General features: G+C 33.0%; 1 protein-coding gene across 1 annotated transcript; it reads right to left on the reverse strand.

Moving 5' to 3' along the window:
• Nucleotides 1-774: 774 nt before the first annotated feature.
• LOC105226722 (lipase member H-A) lies at nucleotides 775-27,409 on the reverse strand. The gene is made up of 8 exons (XM_029551371.2): nucleotides 27,105-27,409; nucleotides 26,899-27,040; nucleotides 9,210-9,358; nucleotides 9,012-9,127; nucleotides 6,144-6,270; nucleotides 5,902-6,093; nucleotides 1,423-1,618; nucleotides 775-1,352 (listed from the first exon to the last, which is right to left on the reverse strand). Exons 1-8 carry the CDS (start codon nucleotides 27,151-27,153, stop codon nucleotides 1,292-1,294), a joined length of 1,032 nt encoding a protein of 343 aa, XP_029407231.1. The 5' UTR covers nucleotides 27,154-27,409; the 3' UTR covers nucleotides 775-1,291.
• Between the last annotated feature and the right edge of the window lie 496 nt (nucleotides 27,410-27,905).

The raw sequence follows: 27,905 nt of genomic DNA on the forward strand, positions 1-27,905 counted from the left end.
TTGAGCATAAGTACTTAGTCGTAGGGAATACACAAATGGAATGTTACTCTACTCACTCATTAATACAACGCAAAATGAATAATAAACAAATTAATATGCCCTCCCAACTAGTTGAACTAATGAAAGACGCACTAAAAAATCCATATCCACTAGTTGTTCATCACCTACAACGTAGTTATTTCCTGGATTATGAAAATATTCCAAAGCGGTATTCATCATTCGCCCAGGTAAACAATGTAATTATACATCTATTTACATACGCCCAAGCACAAAACTTTGACAAGTTTATGCCCCGGTTTCTATTCTATTTTTATTTATTTATTTAAAATACATACTTATGTATAGGTATTTAAAATAAAAATAAGTAAATTATTTTATTTTATTATTTATTTTTTCTCTCTAGTAATAAAGTTGGAGATCTCACAGCAAATATGATTCGTGCTTCGGTATATGATACAACGGGATCCACATATTACAAAACCTGTTTTAAGGACGAGTATGAGCTTCTTCCACAAAGGACTGACTGCCAGAAATTTTGAAATTCAGCAGCCTAATCTTTTGCACCCGCAAAAGTTAACGATAACCAAGAAGAAATGGCAACATCTACAGGACCTAAAAGCTTTGATTCCAGTAGACGGTCATTACCTTTTGAATAATTAACTGTTTAATTAATAATTATTAAACATGTCCTCACTTTTTAGCTTGAAATATTTAATTTTTTTTTAGTACTTATGTACATATTAATAATAAAAATAACATAAAATTTGAAACATTTTGATGCAGAAATGAAAATTCAAAATAACGTAAGACACCTATTATAAAATTTGCCTAAATTTTTCTTTATTTTTTTTTCTAAAATATACCTATAGTGTCATGTTAATTTAGATTTGAAAATTTTGTTTCAATATCTCAAATGGTTTTCTTTTTATACGGTTTTTTGCTTCTCCTGTAAACCTACGAAAAGTGATGTTTAGTTATTTTGCATTTCAGGTGACGATATGTAGTAGTATATAAATTATTATATTATTTTTTTATATTATGTATGTAGGTATTCAAGATTTTTTTGTTTTGAAATTATATCTAAATGTTATCTGTAAATTTTTTCTGTACTTAGAATTGCTTATATTTACTTCTTATAGCTGCATTCCTGCAAAATTACTATCCTTAGTTTACAGTAATTAATGTAAATTATTAAATAAAAAACGTTATTAAAATCTTACTTCCATACAATTATCTTAAATATAATATTATATGTATATGTACATGCACACATCGATGATTGTACCGAATTCTAGTCATTGAACGGGCAATGTTTTACAAACGGCATGTCGATGCAGTAGCAACCTCTCGCGCTGTGTTTGAAAGATAATTAGCATATACGTATAAATGTGTATTAAAAGTAAAAATTCATTCAATGCATACTCGTCAGGGGCATCATTGCCAATATTATATTCTTCCGTTTTTGTAACAACTCCAAAAGGATTTTTCGCACTAACCGGAATATGTTGAGATCCTTCTTTACAGCCATTTGGGCAGGAAACGCCAACAAATTTTTTATGTTTGAACATAGCACTGGCGAGGAAGCAAATACTTAAGAAATGCGAACAACGGGAACGTCCTAGGAAATAGATTTTAAAATTCAAACAGTTGCATATTTTCACTAAAGTATATGATGACTAAGTTTAAATAAAATGCGATTATTGTATTAAATTTTTTTACAGTTTTAGAAATATTCCAATTGAACAAAAGTTTCTGCACATTTTCAACGATATTTGTACGCTTTGAAAACTTTTTCACCCCAATTGAGGTATCTATAAAACGTTCTGGACGCATTAACCGCGTTTTCTGGTGTCGAAAAACGTTGACCTTTTATTTACGGCAGTAAAAAAGTCATTCGGAGACAAGTTAGGACTACTACTATGAGCAAAAAATAGTAAGACTTTGTTATTAATTTTAAAATTATTAATTTTCCATTGGACGCAATACAATTGTGCCAACGTTTTTTCCAATCCTTGACTTGACTTTGCTGAATAGCTAGAAGTCATACGGAGCTAAATCAGGCTAATATGGTGGAAACAGTTGGCGAAAACTCACTAAGAATCAATGCTGTATGCGACGAGGCATTATCGTGGTGCAAAAATCAAGAGTAAATGGCTCAAATGTTTATGCAATATTGAATGTATGCTGCTCCTACTAATTCATATAGTTGCCTGAATCTCACGATGGACCACAAGACGATCTTGCAATATCAAAAAAACAAATAGCCTTCGTAGGTTTACGATTAAGTTGTAAGTTCTCACATTGCAACACTAGCTTTGCCAAATCCCGAAATATCAAAGGCAACCTAAGTATACTGTTTATACGACATATTACAACTTTTGTTGTTTTTCGTTACACTTTGTGTTATATACATACATACATTAGAGAAATGTTCTACGGATCATTCTGAACAAAACTGATAGTGATTTTTATAGTGAAGTTTTTACGGATTATAAAAATTTGCTTGTCAGTTTTTGAAATATTCGAATGAAATTTAATACGTAGGTGCATTTTGATACTCTTCTCGGAATCGATCAGATCGGACAAATGTATAGTATCACATATGTATCCCCCATTTAACCGATTATTTATATTATGTATATACATATTAGGTTGTCAAATATCTCACTTCCACTTTTTGGTCTTTATTCAATGCTTTATAAAAAGTGTTGCAGTGATCGGATTTAGTTCAAATATGCGCCGTTTCGTTTGATAATCTGTTTCCATCTAGGCGGCAACTTCATAATCCCCCTCTAGTAGAAGTCCCTATCCTTATTTGCGAAGAACTCGGACAGAACTCGTGGTAATCACTTGGCGCTATCTCCGGACTATATGGTGGATGCGATAAAACCACCCATCCGAGCTCCCGTAGCTTTTGACGAGTCATCAACGAAGTGTGTGGTCTGGCGTTGTCCTGGTCGATCGCCTGCTTTAAGCGGTCCAGTTATTCACGGTAGATGGTAGAATTAAGCATCTGGCCATAAGGAAGCAGTTCATAATAGAAGATTTCCTTCCAATCCCAATAAACACATAGGAAAACCTTCCTGGCTTGGCCACTGTTTGGGACGATTCACCGGAATTCGACCACGACCGTTTTCGCTTAGTATTGTCTTATGTGATCCATTTTTCGTCGCCAATCACCATCCGCTTCAAAAATGGGTCGAGTTCGTTCCATTTCAGCAGCTTATCGCAGGCGTTGATTCGGTCCAAAAGTTTTTTTGAAAGATGCCATATGACGGTATAACACGATGTTTTCCATGATTTGATCGGTATTCGTCGTCACAGGTCTTCCACCGGCTGGCTTATCCATGGAGTCGTTTTCACCCGCTCAGAATCGTCGAAACCATTCCTCCGCAGTTAGAAATGATGGAATACTATTCCCCAAAACACCATTAATCTCACATAACGTTTCTCTAGCGGATTTGTCTTTAAGGAAGGAAAACTGTAAACTGTATATCAAGACCTTTCAAAGATGTATAGCATTGCCAGATACGAGCTCTGTAGCGCTTTATACATAGCCGCGAAATTCAAAAGACAAAAATTCGGAAGGGAGATGTAGGTAAGTATATCGGTCAATATGTGACATATCAAATCATAATTAAATGCTGGAATTGGCTTAAACTTTAGATCAAATCTGTAAACCCATATAACACAATTTTAAATTCCATCTGATTCGTTCATTTTAGGATAAATAAATCAATCATATTACAATATGAAAATCGACCTAAAATCCTATCCATTCCTATGTATGTATATGTCTGTCCATTATAATTGATTCCATCTCTTTTAATAACGGACATTGAGGGAGATTTCAAATACATACGATACGTACAAATATGTATGCTTATTGTACGTAAGCTGTATTTTATATTTCGGGATTTGGCGACTCTAGTATTACGGTCTAACAATTCCTAACTGTACTCGTATCGTATAGTTCGTCATTTTTGATATTATACATTCTTAGAATGTTTTAACATACGAACACTATTTACAATATGATGTTTATAGTAACTTAAAATATTGAACTCGGCAAAAAAAAGGAATTACATCCAGAACATATTCGCGCGATTATTTTTTTCAACTTTCGTCTTGGATCATCTCATCAACAGTGCTGAGTGCTACTATTTTTATTTAAATTAACACATAATTTTAATTTTGGGCGATCTATTATAAGATTTAGCGTGTGATTCTGTAACGTGAGACAGTCTCAAGTCTCTAAATTTGAGATTTTAAGTTAGAGACAATTTTTGAGACTTGAGACGATATTGCTATTCTGTAAGTGACAGTCACAAAACCTATTACATTTCATTATTCAGAGATGTTTTTACACTTGAATGAAAATAAATATGTCGATAACAAATATTAAATTTTCTATAACATAGTCAAAAAATATAATTATCAATAAAAATAAACATATATGTTGACTTTGTTTCATAATATTTACGAAATTTATGTAAAATTGGTTTATTTTTCATCTTTTCGTGTTTGAGTTGCTTACAAAATATGTATAAAGAAACGACAATCGATTAATATCTATAATGATCTCTATTCAGTATATTCAAAATGGCAGACAAGAGCTCTTTTTAGTTTTGTGACATGCTAACTACCAGGTCTTAATATTTTGAGACTAACGCTAGAGACTGTTTAGTGAATGGTAAGTAGTCACAAATTGAGATTTTGTCTCGAAATGACTCAAATAGAGACTAGAGACTGGTTACAGAATCCCGCTATTAGATAACTATAAACATTTGTGGGACTAGCATTCATTCAGCATTGCATGGCATAAAAAATCTCTCTTGTTGCTGATGAATCGGGAATTTAACCGTGTGAGCCCCAAAGTAAACAGAAGTCGAGTGTATTGGTGTTTCAAACTGGGCCGAGTGCCAAAAAAGCTGCGAAAGTGTATACATATATCTTAATTGAGAATATTTTAAAAACAATTAAGCGATTTTTAAAATTTGTTTTTGTTCTCTAAACCCGAAATATAAAGGCAACCTATGTACATAAGTATAAATATTATTTTGAAGTATAATAATGAGAGTGGACGCTTCAAACGCCACTATCCGTTCTAATTTGTTTAAGCTTCTGGCTATCAGGCGTACTTTACATAAAATATTATTATTAATATTAAGGAAACGCGACTAACTAGGACATGGTATGAATGTAAAAAATGTGTATTACCAAACCAGAACCCTGTTCTTTAAGTTAACCAGGATAGTTGCATATGGGTGTGCAATTTTGTACACGGTATTTTCTCCGCAATACCGATTATTCAGTATTTTGTTCGAATCGCCGATATCGAATCATTATAGCATATACTAGCTGCCATACAAACTGAACGATCGGAATCAAATGTTCGAAAACTTATTCATTCGACTGAATATCAAAAAATTTGGCATGGATTATTAGCTAAGGCAATAATGCAATCTCCAAAGACATTGTTTAGAGCGCATCGTTTTGTTATATACAATATGTAGCTGCCATACAAAATGAACGATCGGAATTAAGTTCTTTTGCATATTTAAAGGGTATTGCAGATTCTTTGCACATTTTTTCTTGTTCTAATTCATATATGCCTGTTAGGGTAAATAATAAAGCGAATCGCTTAATACTCTGAAAAATGATTGATAGACAAATTAATCGAAAAATTACACAAATACTTTTTGTAAGCAGAAAGTTTCCTATAAGACTATGAGTTTTACAATAGTTTATATACAGGTATGAACGAATCAAGCGACAATCTTTACGACTAAAATATGATTTTACTTCAAATTTTCTATACTTAATTTACAGATATTTGAAACTATATACATATGTGCTAATTGAGTATGATTTGTCGTAAATATGCTTTTTCTAACTCACTTATAGGATTTCCCTTGCAAAATGGTTGAAATCTGCCACCATTAATGCAATAATTCAGATGACCTATATTTTCTTCCTGCCCCAAGAAACCTGCATTGGTGTGAATCACCTGTATAACACTTGCATCATCTATGGATAATCTGAAGATGTGATTTTTTTTACGTTCGATGAGTGGTCGTGCGGGATCAAGACCTGCAAAATATCTTTATGACATCAATGTGCAAAATTAAAAATTAACTTACCGATAATACGATGCTGTTTTATCGATAAATGGTTGGAAATCATACCACAAATATGGGCACCAAGGGAATGACCAATGCACGTGATTTTTTCACGAGCTGCCCCATGATGCGTGAGGAACGAATAAACCTGAAAACAAAGTATGGTAATGATAAAAAACGCAATTACTGCTTACTGCCTAAATTAACATGTTTTTAATTTTAATATGAATAAAAAAATACATATGTGTATCTATATCCTGGGTTTTCTAATAGGGATGATATCATTTCGTGTCGTTTCGGCCATTTTTTACAATGAGCTGTAAATTTTCATTGTATTTAGTATTGTTTATCATGGAAAAATATACGCAAGAACAACGTTTACAAATTATTAGACTTTATTATCAAAATAATCGTTTTCCATTTCAAACTTTTCGTGCGCTTTTGCCATTTTATGGTCGTAATAATTGTCCACCTGCGCTCGCTATTCGTCGGAATGTTGAAAATTTCGTGCGCATATTTTTTTTACATAATGTTCTAGTGCCAATAAGGGGGTGGGGGGGTAAGGTTTTAAACTTTTTTTTTTGTATTTGTTTGTATTTTTTTTCTAAACGACCAATATTTCAAGAGTATTGTGTACAAATTTTGAGCCAATTATAGTCAAACTAACGAAGTTACAGCGTTTTAAACGACCGGCCGTGATTCCTGACTTTCATAACATATAAAACTTCAAATCAATTTTCCCGAAAACGTTATTTTTGAAGTTCGTGAACATAAGAACTCAAAATCTACTGAAAATTTGAAAATTACTTCTTCACATAAATTAACAGGTAATCAGATGAATTTTTTTTTTTAATTTTTTCTATTTTTTATTAACAAGTTAACCGCGATTTTGTGAGATAAAATCGCGCTTTTTACTTCCAAATGCTGTAAAAATAGAAAACAAAACTCATTCTGATTACGTCGAGAAAAACTTCACTTTTGAAACGCTTATCAATTTTTTTGTTTCAGATAACGAGTTATAATGTTCTACTTTTTTTCAAGGCGCTTCTGGAGATTCACCGTCACGGGCTTATTTATTAATATTTTTCATTGAAATTTTTTTCTAATATATAGTAGTTGTACGATAATATGCCATTAAATTTAATAAAATTATATCACTAACGTCGCCGCAAAAAAAATACCAATATATCCTTTTATCTTTGCCTTTAAAACCTTCGATTATTTCAAGAAATTGTGACATTGAATGGCTTCCAAAAAGTTGTGATTTAACACTATCAGACTATTTCTTGTGCGATTAATTGAAGTCATTGTTCTTTAGCATATTTGTGATACATGACTTCATTTATTGAAACAAGTACTTGATAATTTGGTTCATAGGACTCGTTTCTGCAAAAGAAGTCGTGGTGGCCATTTGAATGATGCTATATTCGAAAATTAATTTATTGATTTTACTTCCCATTAAATAAAAACATTTGAATTTTCTTAACAGTTAGTGTGTGTTTTATTTTAAGAAATCATATTACTCATATTAGAAAACCCTGTACTTATATAACAGATCAATTAACAAATCAATGTTGAATTAGGAAGAAGGCTTAGCAAGAAATGTTTTTATCATTGGCAGCAGTGGCACACGCCGGCCCAAAAGAGGAAAGAATGAGCAACTCCAAAATGAAAACGATGCTCATTGTCTTTTGTGACGACAAAGACATCGTCACCCACGAATTTGTTCCTCCTGGGCAAACCGTCAAGGCCAAGTTTTAAGTGGAAGACCTTAAGAGACTCAAACGAAGGATCAATCGGGTCCGACAAGACATCGCAGCCGATTGGAAGTTGCAACACGACAACGCCTCGGTTCATACCGCCTTTCTTGTGAACACCTACCTAATCAAGGCCGACATCCAATGCTTCCGAAGCCGCCCTACAGCCCAGGTGTGCCCCCGGACTTGTTTTTTGGTCCTTGCCTGAAAAGTACCTCGGCTCTCAAAGCTGTTCCGTAGAATGCCTTCCGTGACGCCTTCAATTTTTTTAAAGAATTGTAACGATTGTAACGACTTTCCTGTCTTTTTATTCATACTTAGAAGCAAAAAAATGTACAAAGACCGTAAGTTACATACTTATTGCATAGGATAATTACTTATTTTTATAATAGATAGCATTTGAGCTTTTCAAATCACCTCAGCATAGGGGAGATCTCACAATAGTGTTACAAACATCATCAGAAAATCAGGCGAGAAATACTTATTTATCCAATTTTAAAAATAAAATAATAAGTGTTTTTAAACCGACTTATCTCAATGGTGTTGCGATTAATAAATAAATTTAAGCAAACTGGCAGTGTACATACTCGGCACAGCTGAAGAAGTCAGCGAAAAACTATATGAAGAGACGATTTATTGACCAAAAATATTATCCAAATTGATCGCACAGTATGTTCCAATCAAACAAAGAAACACTTTTGATTACCATTTAAATCACGAACAATTAGAAGAGAAGTTGAGGTCGGGTTCTGTCGGCGTCCGGAAAGTCTTTAATATCAGCAAAAAATAGAACGTACATACCATACTTTGTGATCTTATTTGAAAAAAGTGCTGAATTATTAAATTATATTTAAGGATCTTGCTTTTACTTCACTTTTATTTCTTTCTAGATGATGGCAACTTCTAATTAATTAACTTCTAAGTAATAAAGTAGTTGTACCATTTTTTCTTTCAGACATAGAAGGACATAATGTTAGGCGTCTTTGGAACTCTTTTTCATAAATTTACTATCACTTGCCGTATTTCAAGAAAAACATTTACCAAATGTGAGATATCGTTATTTGCCCCAGCTGCTTTTAATGGAAGTTGCATATGAGGACTTCAAACTGCTGACTAATATTTCAATACTGACCTGCGCAGTACATTGGGCGGTCAAGCGGGTGTTAATCAAAGCATGTAAGTAGCATGGATAGCGTGTCAATGGCCGCCAATCTACAGTGATAACATTAAAGTCACGAGATAAATATGCTGGAAATTACAGGCAAAAAAATTGTGTTAAGAATAATAATTTATTTGAATTTGTATATTTAATAACAATATATGAACTCACCATCTTTTAGAAACTGCAAATGCACATCAACTGCGGTACCATTGAAACCGTGTACAATAAATGCTGTTTCCCGATGTGGATTAAAATCTCCTTTGAATAGAGTTAAGGGATTATGTATATTCAGAGCAATTCCATGACGAGATGATTTCCTGTGAAAATTAATAACAACATCATATTTCTTTCCAGTTACAAAAAAACTCAACTTCGGAATCAGTCAACCAATACATTGAATATTTTGCATTGCCAAAGTGCACTATCCAATGATTAGAGCAGACCTGCTATAACAATACGAGCTTATCGTGGAACTCAAACAAGGACGCATTCATAACATAACAAATATAACGAATGCATAACATAACATTATAATTTGTTCGTATGCATTGTAATTGACGTTTTCGAAGTCAGCCACTACCAGACATTTTTCAATCCAAATGGCATTCGTAAATATTTATATTTTCCATTATATACCGAGAATATTGTTTTCTCTATATCGCTTTCTTTCATTAATATTTGGTACAACCTATGTACATATGTATGTTTTTTCTATGTTGATTTGTGGAAATAAGTTTTGATATTTCTACATTTTAAGTATTACCTCCGGGTAATCCGACATGGTTTTTTCGTTTATTTTTTTAAATCTATTACTAATCTTAATTTCGGACAACCATCATTATTTATTGCCTTTTTTGAAACAACTCTTGCACCATGTAACTGTAGAGTGTAATAGTTTTGAACCCCTAACGGTTGTTTGTATAATCTAAAAATAATCAAGTAGATCAAGAAAATTGAAATCTGGATGACTGTCTGTCCTTCTGTCCCTGCAAGCAATAACTTGAGTAAAAATTGAGATATCGCGAGAAAACTTCGTATACGTATTCTTTAGTAAAAAAAGGTAAGTACGGCTTAGGCATAGACAGGCATAATCAGAGTTAAGACAAAGAAGTATATTTTTTTCAGTATTCCTTTATTTATTGGATCTGTTTTTTGTTTTAAAAGCCTAACAATAAGTTAAAAAATCTTAAATCTATTTAAAACTAGACAAGCTCAAGCAAGTTATTGAACTGTTTCGGTAATATGTTGCTCTTTGTACGCAGGCATATCTCTTCTTTTTAGGTGTGTTTGATTGCAGGAATGTACTAAGTATTAGCGAATCGGTTTGGGTGATCTCGGAGTTTAGATGTGTATGTACATACTATACATATTTCATTCTGCTGTCCTCTACGTCTTTCTTTACCAGAGGAATACCAAGATATTTATGGAAGTAATTGTTCTAGGCATTTTCGATTGGAACCTTTGTATTATATCAATAATAGTTGGACAGGTCGTACCCCAGAGTTGAATGTCTTCCATCCAAATCGGTTTTACGTATAAGACATGCATTTCATAAAAGCACTTTGTTGTATAGGCTAAGTTTAAAGTTTTTATTTAAAAGCCAATTTAAATTTTCAGCTCTTATCTTCATGTAAGTTATTTTACCAGATTTATGTTTTCTCTACGTAAGTCTTCTAAAAAGGTGAATACCAAGATAAGTTACTTAATTGGCTTGGGGTACTAAAATATTGTTACTGCCGGTTACATTTTTGGTTTTGCTTACACTTTTGTTCATTCACATTTATACGCCAGTTGACTAGCCATTCTTCGAGAGAACTTAAGTCTTAAGTGCTTCGCTAATATTCTTGATGCTATTATTATGTGGCAATGAGTGTTAAACAGTGTTCAAGCTCACTAACGCTGTGTCATCTGCAAAAGTTGATGTCAATACGTTATAAGCTGTCCTGTGGTACAGCAGCCCTTATCTATCGTTCTCCTACTTTAATCATAAAAGGTCTATTTTTGAAATAAGACTTCAATATTTTATATATGTACGTCTAAAGGTAGAATGTTTTTAATATTATATAAAAGGCCTTCATGCCACACCTTATCAAACGCCTGAACCACGTCTAAAAATATAGCTGAACAGTACTCACTGTGCTCAAATGCTTTTCTTACTCCGTTAGTAATTCCATTTACTTGCTCTATCGTGCTATGTTTTGCACGAAACCCGAATTGGTGCGTTGGTTTACAAGGTTTGTCCGGAAAGTAATAGGACTGAGTCGATTTAAAAACTTTCAAAATAGGCTCCTTCTCCGTCAATGCAGCTCTGCCAGCTCAATTTCCTAGCATTGGAGGCGTCACGGAAGGCACTCTCCGGAATAGCCTTGAGAGTCGAGGTGCATGCTGCTTGGATTCCCTCTGTCGTCTCAAAATGCTTGCCTTTCATCGAACCCATGACTCATCACCTGTGCTTACGTTATTAAAAAGTTTCTTGGCACACTTCCACCGCAATTTCTGGTCCTCAGTGAGCACTTTTGAGACCATCCTTGCGCACTCCTTGCACATGTTCAAGTGCTCCATCACAATGTCAAGATCCACAGATTTTGATAAATTAAACATTTAGGTAATTAAACGAATACTTAGTCGACGGTCTGAGTTCAAAACTTTGAGCACACGAGTCGCTGGATCGGTCTTCGTCGATGTCGCAGCTTTTCCAGCACGGCCTTCATTTGCGACCTCTTTTTGGATAAAAAAAATGTGTGTGGAAAATTAAAAAAGGATAAATATACTTTTTTCCACAAATATATTTTTAGAAAAAAAATTCATATTTTCAGACTACATACGGTTAGACGGTTGTGTTAAATTATAAAATTAAAGTACGAAATAATAAGTAAGTACATTTTCAAAATAATTTAATTTTCCAAAAAAATTATATTTAGTTTAATAATGTTAATTTGTAGAAAAAATATATCAAATGGATTGGAGAATGAGCGAAGTCTTAAATTTAATACTCTTATACAAACATAAATCAAAATATCATTACTCTTATTAAATTTATTCATTTAATCGATATATAAAATTATGCTACAATTATTAAAGCCTTAAAATACTATATATCTTTTTTTTAAGAAATATATTTGTAGAAAAAAGTATATTTATATTTTTCACATAAATTTCTTCGTTGTCATAAAAATTTAAACGGTTCAAGAGCTCATGCGCTACATATGTATATCACCTCGAACCTACCTACCCGACGACATTTTTCGCAAATATTTATGTTATAACAAATGCCCACATAAAGATTTGGCAACGGCAATGGTAATAGATTTAACACTTAGTATGCCATATGTAAACTTTTGCCTGTCGAAATGCAGCGTTAACTTTGTTCATCATTTTCTGAAACATTTCTATTATATTGTATTATGGTTTTACTTTCATTTATACATACATTTGTATATGCGTATATGCAAAAGGCATATGTATAAAACAATTTATTAATTTGCATGTATTTATATGTACTTATATATAAATCGTGTTCTTTCGAGGAATGGGGTTGGACTTTCTTTATCTTCCTTATCAGGTTGCTAACTGCCAACCGTTACAGTGTCATGTACATCATTTTTTGTGCGGTAGTCACATTACGTTTTACTATGTATTATATGAATGAATATGTAATTTAAAACTAAAGTGAATGTGTACAACGAATTAGTGAAGTGTTAGTGGATATAAAAGTGTAGAATTGTTATTAAAACGAAAAAATACGTACTTTTTAATTTTAAACGCAAATGTCTTGAAACTATAAGTTTCCCGCGATTATAATAATCTCGATCTGGAGGACTCGATGGACTCGATACCCATTTAATTCCCCAAATTATAGATGGTATAATAAAGTTTTCCCCAAAAGATCATTCATGTTTTTCGAATATAATTTTATTAATTAATACTAATTCAAATCCTTATAGCTAAGATATTAACATACTTACATATATGTATGAGCTTAAAACTAATGAGTACAAAGGTTTTTTATTTTTTTAAATAATTGCTTATTCTTCAAATGTGTACCGTTAGTTGAGTTTTATAATATTTTATTTTACTATTATTGGAATTGTCACTAACATAGTTTCCATTTCTATAATAATTAACAAGTTTGTACTTATGTACATAGGTTTATTTTTAGGAATTCGCCTATTAAGCACAATATTGTCTAGCAATTTTTTCGACTCATTATTTCTATTTTTATTCAATTTCTCGATCCTTTCAAATTGTTTTGGTCCTTATGTTTGACTGTAATGATAACCCAGACGGGGTATCGGGTAAACCACACAATCATGTTTGTTTGCATTCAATAGAAAATAAGATTACATTTAACGAATATTGTATTTTATAAAAAAAAAAAAACAAAAAAATAGATTAAGAGAATTGTAATCACTTTAGTAGTTATATAAGCAGAACATAATTCGAAAAAAGATGAGAATAAAGTACAATGTCACAGAAGTAACATCGTCGGCATTTTTATTCCTCCGCTCGAACAACTAAAACTAGCGCAGTCGGTAGGATAAAGCCTATAGAATTTTATCCAATTAACAACGAAAGGTTAATTCTAAAAACATTTTGAAATGGGATACACCCCAACTTAAGCAGTGTAGTGATTAGTAGAAATATAAGCACCATTAGAGAGGCTTTTAGCGTTCTACAAGAGACAGGTTTGCTAATACAATTTGATAAAAGACAAAACAATTATCAAAGAAATAATTATAGAAATTTTTCAAATAGAAATTCTTTCGCTCACAATCTTGGCAATTTCAATAATAAACAGTATATGCAAAATTCCAATAATTTTCAATTTGGACAAAATCAGCAGAGAGAATTTTGTAACAATTCTATCCAAAAGACAATTATCAACAATTTAACTTTGGACAAAGTAGACAAAATAATTCTAAACAATTTAGCTTTGGACAAAATAGACAAAATAATTCTCAACAATCTAGAAGATATAATTCAGTCCAAAGGAGACAAAACCCCCCCGAGCCGATGGAAATAGATCACGTTCAAGAACAAGCAAATTTTCGGTTGCCAGCCCAAATCAATGGTTACCGATAATAGAAGTGACCATAAAAAATTCAAAAATTAATGTCTTATTGACACAGGGTCTACAACATCATTATTGAAATATAATGTGCTAAAAGATTATGAATGCATTGAGTTTGATAAACCAATACACTTTAGCACCATTAAGGAAAATTTTTCCCTAAATAAAGAGTTAGTCACCCCAATCCCAAACGAAAATTAAAGTTATAAACTCATGCCCTTACAATTACGAAGATTTTAATATACTTACAGAATGTAAAGAGAATTTGCTAGATATTTTATCAAATAGTGACATGAATGAAGAAGAAAAGCAAACATTAGAATAGATTCTAAAAGCAAATAGCGATTTATTTTTCCAAGAAGGTAAAAACCTTTCTCATACTCATGAAATTCAGCATGAAATCGTTACAAACACAAGTAGACCAACTTATAATAAAATTTATAGATATCCCCAAATTCATGAAGAAGAAATTAATAGACAGATGAACGAGATATCCCCAAATTCATGAAGAAGAAATTAGTAGACAGATGAACGAGATGTTGCGCCAAGGTATAATTAAAGAAAGTATTTCCCCGTACAACTCGCCTCTTTGGATTGTACCGAAAAAACAAGACAATTCATTGAAGAAAAAATGGAGAATAGTTATTGACTACAGGAAGCTAAACGAAGTCACTATAGATCACAAATTTCCAATACCCCATATAGAAACAATACTCAGCAAACTTGGAAGAGCTCAGTATTTTACAACATTAGATCTTGCAAAAGGCTTTCATCAAGTATTAATAAAAGAAGATAGACCAAAAACACCCCAAGGACACTTTGAATTTATAAGAATGCCTTTCGGACTAAAGAATGCACCAGCAACTTTCCAACGTTTAATGAATTCAGTTCTTAGGGAATATATCAACAAGATATGTGTAGTTTATTTAGACGACATCTTTTTTAGTTCAGGTATTGAAGAACATATCCAAAACACTGGCATCAACAAAATATTTTCAGCATTAAGAAAACATAATTTAAAGATTCAGGTAGATAAATGCAAATTTTTCGCGAAAACAACTGAATTTCTGGTCACACTTTAACAACAGTAGGGATACAACCAAATTTAAGCAAAATCGAAAACATACAAAAACTAAAGTTGCCTACTACATCAAAGCAAATTAAATCATTCCTAGGTATAACAGGTTATTATAGAAAATTTGTAAGAGATTACGCTAAAGTAGCACATGGTTTAACAAAATATTTAAAAAAGGATATTAAAAAAAACACTCGCGATCCTCAGTACATATCATCCTTTGAAAAACTTAAAAATCTATTTGTAAGCCCACCAATTTTGAAATATCCAGACTTTAACAAAAAATTTGGCATTTCAACTGATGCAAGTGACTTTGCAATTGGCGCAGTATTAACCCAGGACAGTCCTATAAGATATGCTAGTCGAACACTTAACAAACACAAAAGAAGTTATTCCACTACAGAAAAAGAACTACTAGCTGTTGTCTGGGTAGTGACATATTATAGACCAGACATTTACGGCAGAGCATTTGATCTCTTAACCGATCACCAACCACTTAAGTGGCTCCAAATAAAAAACAATGGAAAAGACATTAACCCAAGATTGCAAAGATGGTTAATTAAACTAGGTGAGTACAATATTAATATAATTTACGTGAAAGGAAAGGAAAATAACGTAGCCGATTTTCTAAGTAGAATAGATAGTAACACAGGCGAGATTCATTCATTCGAAGAAGACAACATAAGCACAAATGCTACAATCCACTCTCAAGAGGAGGAAATAAATGATCATTTTACATACTATTGTAAATCGCTTCAATACACAAATCATTTTAACAAAAATGAAAATTATGGAATCTGAAGAACTAGGCAACACGAAGAAAATTTTTATTAGCGCAGAAGATATAAAAAATAATAATTTCATAGATCTTTGTCGTAGTCACATAAATAGTGGAAAAGTAGGTATTTTTTCTTAGTTAACCGATAATCAGTACAATATAGTTCAGCAAAAGCTTATTCAAATATTTAATAGACTGGTAAAGTTTTTTAGATGTGAATTCCATGCTAAAGATATGAAAAATGAAGAACAAGTTTATAAACAAATTGTTCAATATCATAAAAATTAAACAGGCCATGGAGGTATTAATGAAAATTATGAAAAATTGACACAACTAATATGCTGGAAAAATTTGAAAGTTTTGATTCAAAAATATATAAACAATTAAATTGTAATAGAGCAAAATATGATAGAAAACCTTTAAAACCAAAATTTCAATTAACGAAAACACCATCAGATATAAATGAAATAGTTCACGCAGATACATATATACATAAATAAAAAATGTTACTTCCTTACTTTTATAGACAAATTTCTATTTGGAACGATGGATGATGGAGATAGAATAGATATTGAAAATCACCTTAAGAAAGTAGATGAAAATTTACATAATTCAATTACAGCTCTCAACCACCAAATAAAAATTAATAATTTTTTTTCGAACACGTTCACAAAATTAAAACAAATTATTGAAGACGAAAGAAAGAATTCTTTAATGTATTAAGAGAGAACAGACAAAATATTGATTCTTCATGAACAAACAATAAAGATAAACATTCTCAAAGACGAAGTAAACCAGATTCAGGAAAACATTATTTCAGCAAAAAGTGGTATTTTTCACCCAAGCATTTTAACAAATGAAGAGATTTATAATTACAACATAGACCTCAACAAACTTCAATATATAAAATTATGCGCCTTGGAATATAAAGAAAATTTGTTAATCTTCGTAGTCAAAATTCCAAAAGAATTTCAATCGGTACAATTAAAAACTGTTATTCCTATACCAAATATAGCAGGCAAAGAAATAACAGCAGAAATTGAAAATGTTTTTGAATACAAAAATGTCACTTATAATTTATAAGAGCTAAGAGCGAAGAAACTAAACCCCTCATTAAACTACAAATTTCTAAACATCGCATCTATGTACTTATTAAATTGTGAACTTATCAAAAATAGCATTACAAAAATTTTTCAAATTGATGAAGAAAATATTTTAATAAAAAATGCAAATGGCATAGAACTAAACCAGAACTGCGACAACAGAAAAATTAAGTTGAAAAACACTACATTGATTCATTATAATAACTGCACAGTTAAGATCCTATACATTCTCAAATACTAAAATATCATACAATCAAAGATTTTATTATCCAAACTATGATACTCATAATTTCATTAACAAAATTACAATTAACGACCTTGTATTTAAAACCGAAGAAAATTTAAAAGACATGAATGAATTAAAATATCACAAAATATCTCTCATATTGGAATAACAATTTTAAGTTCTATTGTGATTATAATACATAATTTTAATATCTTGTAAAATAAAAAAAAGAAAAACAATACTATTAAAACTCAGGAAAGTTTTCCATTAAGGGAGGGAGGAGTTATGTGTACGCTATCATCCCAACCAGACACCACACAACAAAATATTGTAAATTGGACAAAATAAAAGATTAAAGAAAAACAAGTAAACATAACAAAAATAAGATAACAAGTAGAGATAAAGAACATAATGCAAATGCATACAAACATGTTTTGGTCCTTATGTTTGACTGTAATGATAACCCAGACGTTATCGGGTAAGCCACACAATCATGTTTATTTGCATTCAATAGAAAATAAGATTACATTTAACAAATATTGTATTTCATAAGAAAATAAAAAAAACAAAGAAATAGATTAAGAAAATTGTAATCACTTTAGTAGTTATATAAGCAGAACATAATTTGAAAAAAGATGAGAATAAAGTATAATGTCACAGAAGTAACATCGTCGACATTTTTATTCCTCCGCTCGAACAACTAAAACGTGCGAGGACAAGCAATCGCGTGATATACGCTTAATGATAAATTACCCGTATCACTCATGTTAGCCGGAAAGCATTGTCACAGATCTTCTGAAGTAGGGTTTTAATGTTGTATGCTTCGAGTCAACAGAGAACATCAAGAAAATTTACGAAATTATGCATATTTTAAATTCTGTCGTCAAACTAGGGCCCATCAAGCCATCGAATCTTGTGCCGCAATGTAAGTCCTGCCAGGCGTTCGGTCACTCCAGAAATTATTGCTGTAAACCAACAAGGTGTGTGAAGTGCGCCGGAAATCATTCTACTCTAAATTGCACAAAACCTGCTGAGCTACCGCCAAAATCCTGTAACTGCAACCAAAGTCACCCTGCGAACTATAGGGGATGTGAAGTGACAAAACAACTTCAAAAAATTAGAAACGCGACCGAAAAAAATAAAGAGCATAACCAACAACCAAAACGCCTAAGTACAACAGCTTCTACTACTCCTCAGAAGGAAGTTACTAATGTAAGTTGCAATCTGGAAAGCTCTCATTTGCCAGCATTACTAAAGGTAGTAATCATGTACAACAACATATGTCTGCAAACCAAACAAATTTTAATGCCATTGGCCATCTAAAAGAAATCGACATACCGCCTTATCTTTCTAATAGTCATACGGATTGGGAGTATTTCAAAGTTATGCTCGACAAAAATATTGATGTTAAAGTAAATATAACAACTCAAGATATTTTAGAAGATGAAGTTCATATATTTACGAAAACTATTCAAGAATCGGTTTGGAAAAGTACTCCTGTTCCTAAACAAAAAAACTTTTATACTAAATATCCTAAAGAAAAAGAGAAAATTACGTAAAAAATGGCAAATAATGCGTTTTCCTCAATACAAAACAGAATTAAACAATTTAACCAACGTTCTCAGTACCAAAATAAAGTTATTCACAAATCAAAATATTTTTAATTATATTGAAAAATTAACGCCAAACAAAAATTCCGATTATTCCCTTTGGAAATCAGTAAAAAATGCAAGAAAACCAATATTGTCTAATACACCCCTCAGAAAGCCAAACGGATCCTGGGCCAAAAGCGACGAAGAAAAAGCGGATGTTTTTTCAGAGAAATTAACTAAAACGTTTAGTTCCTTTGTGATCCATGGAACTTTACCGCAGCTGGAGGGATCGCAATACGTAGGAGAAATTCAACGAGCATCAATTAAAGAAGTAGGAAATATCATTAAAACTAGATTTAAGCCAAAAAAGCTCCCGCCTTCGACTTGTTGACTACTGATGTAATAAAAAATCGAACGCGAAAAGCATTAGAAAAACTTATTATACATCGATAATAAACGCTTGCTTAGATCTCAGATGCGTCTCATTGTCATGGAAGGTATCTGAAATCATCAGGTACAAAAACCCGGAAAAAGCGTCCAGGAGGCCTCGTCATATCGTCCAATCTCACTGTTGCTTATTTTGCCCAAAAGCTGTAATTGTAAGAAGACTTCAGAACATAATTGAAGCGAACGGCCTTATACCAATTCATCAATTTGAATTTAAATCGCAATATTCCACAATCGATCAAGTTCGTCAAATAACAGATATGTATAATAGAAAATGCGATAAAAAAAAAAAAAAAATTGTGCAGCTGTTTTTCTTGATGTATCTCAGACGTTCGATAGAGTATGGCACCATGGCTTACGTTGTAAATTAAGACGTCTCTTTCCCCAGCATCTAACTGAGCTACTTGCCTCCTACCTGAGCAACCGCTACTTTCGAATCCAACAGGGACAATCATATACTACGTTACAGCCAATAAGAACGGGTGTACCCCAAGGAAGTGTCCTGGGACCCCTTCTATACATTTTATTTACTAGCTATATGCATACGCCGCCAAACTGCACAATCGCCACATTTGCAGATGATACCTGCATAATTACTACCGGTAAAAATCAATCCGAGTCGTCGAACAAAATGCAGTCTTCGATGAACCAAATTGTAGAAAATACTTTGTGTCATTACTCTAAAAGAGTTGAAGTCTATACATATAAACTTCACTAACAAAAGCGCTACGTACATATGTATATCACATTACATATTGGAAATGAAGTAATCCCGTACTCCACCTCAACGAAATATATTGGTTTGACGTTGGATGCAAAATTAAAGTGGAGGGAGCATATACAAAGGAAATTTGCAGAACTAAAACTAAAATATAACAAAATAAACTGCTTAATCGGCAGGAAATCACCATTAACTACCTCAAATAAAATCCTAGTCTACAACCAAACGTTAAAGTCCATTTGGACATACGGAATTCAACTATGGGGATGCGCTGCAGCGTTATACATCGAAGCGGTGCAAAGATTCCAAAACACAGTTCTGCGAAAAATTGTAAATGCCCCGTAATACTCAATTCAAATCTACATCGTGATCTCCGCATAAAAATGGTTCGGGAAGTCATTCACGAAACGGCATTGAAACATGCTAAAAGGTTATAAAATCACGTAAACACTGAAGCCCGACAACTGGCAGAAACTCGAAATAGCAGGCGCAGACTGAAAAGAACAACGTTTCATGACCTTTCAAGCAAATAACAAATGTTATAATATTTAGTTTTTAATACAAAGTTTAGTTTTTAAATAAAGTTTTTAATAGCGCCTTATAAATTATGAAAAATATTGCTTGTTAGTTTAAATTAGTCACTAGTTGCAATTTGAATGAAATGTAAAACCATATCCTGTTACCTTTCAATAAAAAAGGTATTCCGGTGCAGTTGCAATATTCATATTATAGATGATTCTTCTTCTTGGTAGCGAATAGTTGTTGCAGTTGGATTTTTAATTTCATTCCTCAAATGTTGTTTATATAAATACCTATTGTGATGAACTTTATTAACCCAGTTTTTGTAGTATAATAATCTCGTTTGTCAAAAGCGGCATTTTCAAGGTAACAAGAAGAAAACAATCTGTAATACTGAAAATGTATGAACTCGTTGCATTAACTGCCCCAGCATCCAACTACTACATGTAATGATTTTCGTTGGTCTAGCAGTCTTTATGAAGAATATGATTGAACCTGGGTAAAAATTTTATTTCCTGAACATGGTAAATACAGTTTGCCAGACCCATAAGGAAACGTCGGAGATCCTATAAAATATATGTACATATATGCATATATATCAGCTTGTCGAGTCGATGAAGCCATGCCCTTCTGGTTTTGGTAGAACCAGTCACTTTAATATTTGCGTACGTCCTTCCTCCCAAAGAAGCTCATATCGGAACCTTCTCTATAGCATATAACTGTAATACAAACTGAACGATCAAATACATGACCTTTTATGAAAGTCTTTTTACTTGACGATTCCACGAAATTTGGCGCAAGGCAACTGTACAATCTTATCTTTTTATTTGACAAATTTGGCAGATGTTATTCTTCAAGGGAACGGTACAATCTCCATCTCCGAATAAATTGTTCAGATTCGATATATATGTACATAGTTAGGGAGGATGGGGTCATATGTAGAAGTTCACGCAAGTGAGAAAAGTTCTCTGATCGCCATTCACTTGGGAGCGGCCAGAAACGATTCTTTTACATTTGGCTCAAGCAGCTCACGACTTCCGGTCTTTGGTCAAGTATCCTCTGGGTAGCCTAAGAACATCCGTTTTAAGGCGAGCTAAAGTGAGAAGGCGAAACATCCCCTACATAGGGTTGTGCGCTAGGTTTGGGACCCGCCCAAACCTAAAACCCAATGAAAACTTCGGCTATAATCGCGTAAGCGGTGTCTACGCCAATTAAGAAGAAGAAGAAGTTACATAGTACATAGTTAACGTTTTTTATTGACATTAATATATGTATGTAGGTACATACACATGTACATACAGACATACATATCTGTAAGAGAGTGTTATTGAAAATTTTCAACTGTAAGATTTCTATTTTACTTTTCAATTGAGTAAGCACTTGCCTCATAAAAAACGTAGCTCTATTTATAACTACTGCACATGAACTGTCCTTAATGCGTTGAATTTCAATAAACGTCGGAAGTACGAATATAAATAGTAAACGAAAAGTGAAACAAACTTAATAAGTAGCAACTCTTTTACTCATTTGTGACGCGCACAAATCTCCTTTTACTTTAATGCTCATGAAGTACGTTAATTGAAGCGGTCATTAATGGCTTACGGTTCTGCAACTTTTGTTTTGAATAAAGTGTCCAAACTCATTTAAAATAAATACATAGGTATTATTAGATATCAAATCTGCTGTTAAGGGTATTCTTGTAATCAGAACGCTTAAAGTTTCATGTTATAATAGTGACTTCACTCTAGCAATTCGATTACTCCTTATCAACATTTTCGGTTGATTTAATATGCCTCACAGAACTATCACAGACGAATGTTAGTTGTAAATTGAACGGTGGTATTCTTGCAAAACCTTTAAATTTAGAAATTTAACGCAAAATGGAAATTTTTTTCTTGGATCGAAATTGAAAGGCACTACTTGTATGAATGAAATTCGCTTGCGATGTACTCTATAATTGCTCAGTAGCCTAGAAGCAATTTTGAATTAGATTCTGACTAGACAGCAACTTTTTATTCGCAATCGGATATACAATACACCTGTAAGAGAATGAAGCATTTGCACTTATAAACTTACGCAACAGTATTCGTGTTTTGATCATATGTTTGAAAATTTTTATGCACTTGAAATGCTGTAATCAGCACAGCCAACGCAATTCAATGGCAACAGGCCAGCTAAAAATAGTAAAAACCATACTTGGATAAAGTAGTACAGAGTAACTGGCTCACCAATTTTCTTCGACCGGTGAAACGGTTCTTTGTGACCTCCTCGAACCAGCAAGTTGAAGCTCTTGAAGCATATTCCATGTATTTGTGTATATGATTTGATTTAAACCTGTTAACATTGTAAACAGTGGTGAAACCGGTAATTCTATGGCCTCATTCATATTGGACAGACACAGTGACGATCCTTTTTGAAGACAATGTTGCTTCTAATACAGCATTTCTGCTCGTTTCGCCATAAATGGTCAAAGCAATTGTAATCTTCTCGTTGCATACTAACACTATCTTAACATTATACTTATAAATAATTAACTTTGTTTTACGTTGGAATATCAAGTCATCGGCATTATTTTGGTTTTAAGTGAAATAATGCAACCGGTAGAAATAAAAAATGGCGAACGTGCTAAGCACATCTTAAAATTACACTGTGGATGATATTTAGGTTCCCAAAATAAAGTCATTATTTATATAAGCTTGTTCGATGTTTAACTGAACTACTTCTTTTCTGTTTTGCGGTCTTCTGGTAAGGATTTGAAACTCCAATAAGCTCTAAGAGTCCGTAAAAGTTTATGTTCATTGCTAGTATTCATTCATTTTCACTTTGTATATGAAATATAATACTAGTGCAGAAACTTTGAAAATGATAAAAAAGAAAAAAATTCATAGTTGGTGCAACCCATCGGAAACGATAGATAAAATAACATACATTCGGGAAACAAGTAACCTTACTTCGTGCATGACCAAACAATTTAAAGTAAAGTGACGTACATATGAGGTCAACCGGGAGTTCAACAATATTTATATTAGAAATTTTGGGGGCTAAGGTAAATATTGATTCCCGCGAAACCAATACGGCTGTGTAAAGTGACGTTGAGCAATACCAAAAGCTCCATCAGGAACGGGGAGGACTTCTCCGAGCCGTCCGACACCAAGGTTTAAAATAAGGAAACTTTCTTTCGTGTGACTTCTTCAATCTACTTTTGAAGAAAATAATTCGAGCTGGAGAATTAAACAGAAAAGGTACCATCTTCTATAAGAGTGTATAGCTGCTGGCGTACGCCGATGATATTGATATCATTGGCCTCAACAACCGCGCTGTTAGTTGTGCTTTCTCCAGAATGGACAAAGAAGCGAAGCAAATAGGTGTTGAACGAGGGCCTGACGAAATATCAAACAAACAACCCGCTGCACTCGCGACTAGGCCCTCACGTTACAGTTGGCAGTCATAATTTCGAAGTGGTACATAATTTAGTCTCTCTTGGAATAAGTATTAATACCAACAACAGCCTCGAAATCTAAAGCAGAATAACAACAACAGGTGCTACTTCGGACTGAGTAGGCAATTGAGAAGTAAAGTAAGCTCTTGGCGAACAAAAACCAAACTCTATAAATTACTCATTATTCCTGTCCTGCTATATGGTTCAGAGGTATGGACGAGGACAACATCTGATGAATCGACGATGACGATGAGTTATATGACGACATTGATATATGTAGTTCAGCGAATTAAAATACAGCGGTTACGCTGGCTGGATCATGTCGTCCGTATGGATGAAAATACTCCAGCTTTGAACGCATTCGACGCAGTATCCGCCGGGAAAAGCAGAGGAAGAAGATGACCTCCACTTTCTTGGAGAGATCAGGTGGAGAAGGACCTGGCTGCACTTGGTTTTCGAATAGGCGCCAAATTAATAAAAGAAGAAAAGATTGACGGGCTGTTGTTAACTCGGCTATAACCGCGTAAGAGATGTCTACGTCATTTAAGAAGAAGAAGATTGTGATCCTCTCGTTGACGTTTTACATCTTAAAGTATTTCCCTGGCATGTTGCAAGAGTATACAATATTGCACCCGTATTTAGAACTTCCTTACTTTGTGTATCTTACTTTAGTGCTTAGTTATGTCAATTTATAGGTTTTTTGTTTAATTCTCTGTTGAATGGAACTCTAGTTACCAAATCCATTCTGAAAAGGTAGAGTATGTTCAAAAACATTTTATACTTTTCACCTTAGGACATAAGGAGAAGAAACAAATACATATTTTGAGCAAAAAAATATCGAGTGTTAGGAACATAAGAAGTTAAGTTTACACCAAATTTGTGTACTACAAGGACTGTCGCAAAAGAAACAGAACTTTTTAAATATAACTGTTTCTGGTGGCGCCACCTATTGGTGGGTATATGAAATAAAAAGTTTGATCTCTTGTTGATACTTCGTAAAAATTTTAAGACAATTGGATAACTACAATCGACGTTATCAATCAAAAAGTGACAGCAGCTTTTGGTCATCGGTCGTAAACTGCATTTTGAACAAAGAGCAAATATTAAATTTTGTTTTAAACTTGGGAAAACGTTTACTGAAACATTTCAAATGATGAAAAAAGTTTATGGTGATCAGTGCCTATCCCGTAGTAATGTGCATGAGTGGTTTCAGCGATTCCAAGAAAGTCGTGAGGACCTTTGTGACGATCAGAAGTCACCGAAAAAAAGTCGTCTTCTGAAGTCAAAAATAAAGACAATGCTGATTTGTTATTACGATTCCGAGGGCATTGTACACCGAGAGTTCGTCCCACTTGGCCAAACGATTAATGCTGTGTTTTACCTTGGTGTTATGAAGCGTCTTTTGTCTCGCATTCGTCGTGCTCGACCACAATACCGTGAGGCAGGGTCCTGGCGCCTGTTGCACGATAATGGGGCAAAGACACGGTCGAAGCTGGTCACTGATTTTTTGACAAAAAACTCCATGTTAACTATTAATCACTGGCACCCTGTGATTTTTACCTATTCGGAAAAGGCGATGACCGATATTCTCAAGAGCATTCCGAAAAATGACCTTAAACACTCATTTGAAATGCTAATTGACCGGTCTAAACGCTGTATCGAAGCACAAGGAAACTACTTTGAATAAAAAATATAACTTTTGAAAAATATTAATTTTTTGTTGTTTTTTTTAACAGTCCTGTTTCTTTTGCGACAGACCTTGTAGATAAAAATAAGAAAAAAAACCGGAAAATGTAAAAAAAAGACTGTATACAAAATGTTTAATCTTTTCATTTCCCGCAACATTGTCATACAATTTTTTCTATAGGATTCGTAGTTTTGTCCGGAAATCAAGATAAACCGTTTTTAACACTTCCCTTCCTTTTCGCTACTACAGATCGCCCGTCAATTATTTTTCCCTTAATGTTTGTTATTTTATCTTTCGTTTTCGATGGGTTTCATCGTACTATGACTTTTTTGTTTTCAAAATTTATCTATGATGGTCTATATTACTGTTTGGAAGCATAATTTGTGTTAACCCTACCTTTAAAAATACAACTCAGTTATGCACTACCTCAGTTCAGCGTTCATCAATATTTTCTTTCGAATTTTCACGTTTGCCTTATTAGGACGCTTATGTAAGTTTTAGCAAATAAAAATATAATTATAGAGATACTGAAACTTAAGGACTTTTTCTAACAATTTTTAATCTGAGATCTGCATGAAATTTTTCTCATCTTTGAATGCGATAATTTTCATGCATTTTTACACCCTCATCAGGGTATATTAGTTTGCTACGAACTTTAAAACACTCAGAAAAAAACGTAGAAGACCCCATAAAGTATATATGTACATATGTATGTACATATATGCAATAAATCATTACCCAGCTGACGAGCTTGAGTCGATTTTGTCATGTCCGTTGGGATATACTCGAACTAGTGCCTCAGTTTTTGAGACGTCGATCTGAAAATTCCAACACCACTTTGAATTCAAAAATTTTTTTGACAAATTATCTTCTTGAAACTCAGTATAGATTATTGCCGAAAACAATGCTAAAATCTTCGAAATATCATTCAGATCAGGCCGTTATAGCATACATATATGTACATGTCTGTCATACAAACTTACCGGTTAAAATAGATGTATACTAGATACACTATTATAGCCGCTATGCACCAATTTTTTTGTTTATTTTAAATGCATTATATAACAATTGTATTTAATTGACTTTTAAATAATCTTTTCACTTATGAAATATATGTCTGGGATATCTTTATATTAATATTTACTGTTATTTTATATCGCTTGAAGTTATTAAAACAAATTCTTAAGAACAACACTTACGGAGCATACAAACGGTACATTATATAAGGGCTTGGACATATATTCTTATTGTGTAGAAAACATCGTAACACATTTAAATCCAAAGCTCCGCTGGTTAAGAGACTTTTTATATCCATTTGATTGAAAATAATAGCAGGCGCCTCTGCAAATGTAAATAAGTACTCTAGTATGAATGTATTGCACAATATATTTATAAATTACACTACCTCTGTATACAAAGCAAAAGGTTAGCAGAAGTGCTAGGGAGAATTTCATTGCTCAATTTGTATTTGTTTTTTTTTTACAGTTTTTTCAAGAAAAATTTATAAAATGTTTATATTTTTAATTAAATAACCGTGAGCTGATTTCAATTATTTTTGAGGAATTTGCAAAGCACTGAGGTATCTTACTTTTATAATGCACTGACACACTGCCGGTTAGCATTTTTACTTTACTCCGTTTACTTGCGTTGCGATTAAAAGCGCGCCATCGAATGTTTTCCTCTAACAATATTCCACATTCGTTACTATCACCTGGCCTTTAGAAAGTGTAGCTTTTGTAAGTCACACTTGGTTGCTCGTGCTCTTGAGTGGCTGCATTGTGGCAAAAATGCAAGCAGTTTGCTCAATAAGTCTCGCGTGAGTGGAGGACAATGCACTTGAATTGTAGGAAGCAAGTGTAATAGCGTGCGATTTTTGTGGGTGACACCTTTGTCAAAGGCGGCCAAGTTCACATAAGCCACTCCATGAGCTATATAAAACTCACTCTTACAAATCACTTTCCTTCATCTTATACCCTCAAAAAATGTTGGAAATAGCGCATAGTAGCAAAAAAAAAGTAAAAGAGTTTAGTTCAACTGCAGTTTGTAACGCTTAAAAATAGTCGCTATCAAAAAGATCAGACGGATTGACAGACAGATGGATCACACGTTGTCAGTATATCTCTTATGCGATAATGTCAATGGAAATGAAGATATTTTAATTCAACTTGAAAAATGGTGGAAGTTTCGAAATAGTATTCGGTATTGC

Source organism: Bactrocera dorsalis, chromosome 1 (genome assembly GCF_023373825.1).
Source record: "Bactrocera dorsalis isolate Fly_Bdor chromosome 1, ASM2337382v1, whole genome shotgun sequence".
NCBI classification, from domain to species: domain Eukaryota; kingdom Metazoa; phylum Arthropoda; class Insecta; order Diptera; family Tephritidae; genus Bactrocera; species Bactrocera dorsalis.

Bases quoted from the DNA above. Each gene is read 5' to 3' on its own strand.
- LOC105226722 (XM_029551371.2), bottom strand. From the start codon at position 27,153: ATGAAATTCTCCCTAGCACTTCTGCTAACCTTTTGCTTTGTATACAGA. The intron at 9,359-26,898 runs GTAAGTGTTGTT...TAATTTTCACAG, and splicing joins ATGTACCGTTTGTATGCTCC to GAAATCATCTCGTCATGGAA. The intron at 1,619-5,901 runs GTGAGTTAGAAA...TCTATTTCCTAG, and splicing joins TTGCAAGGGAAATCCTATAA to GACGTTCCCGTTGTTCGCAT.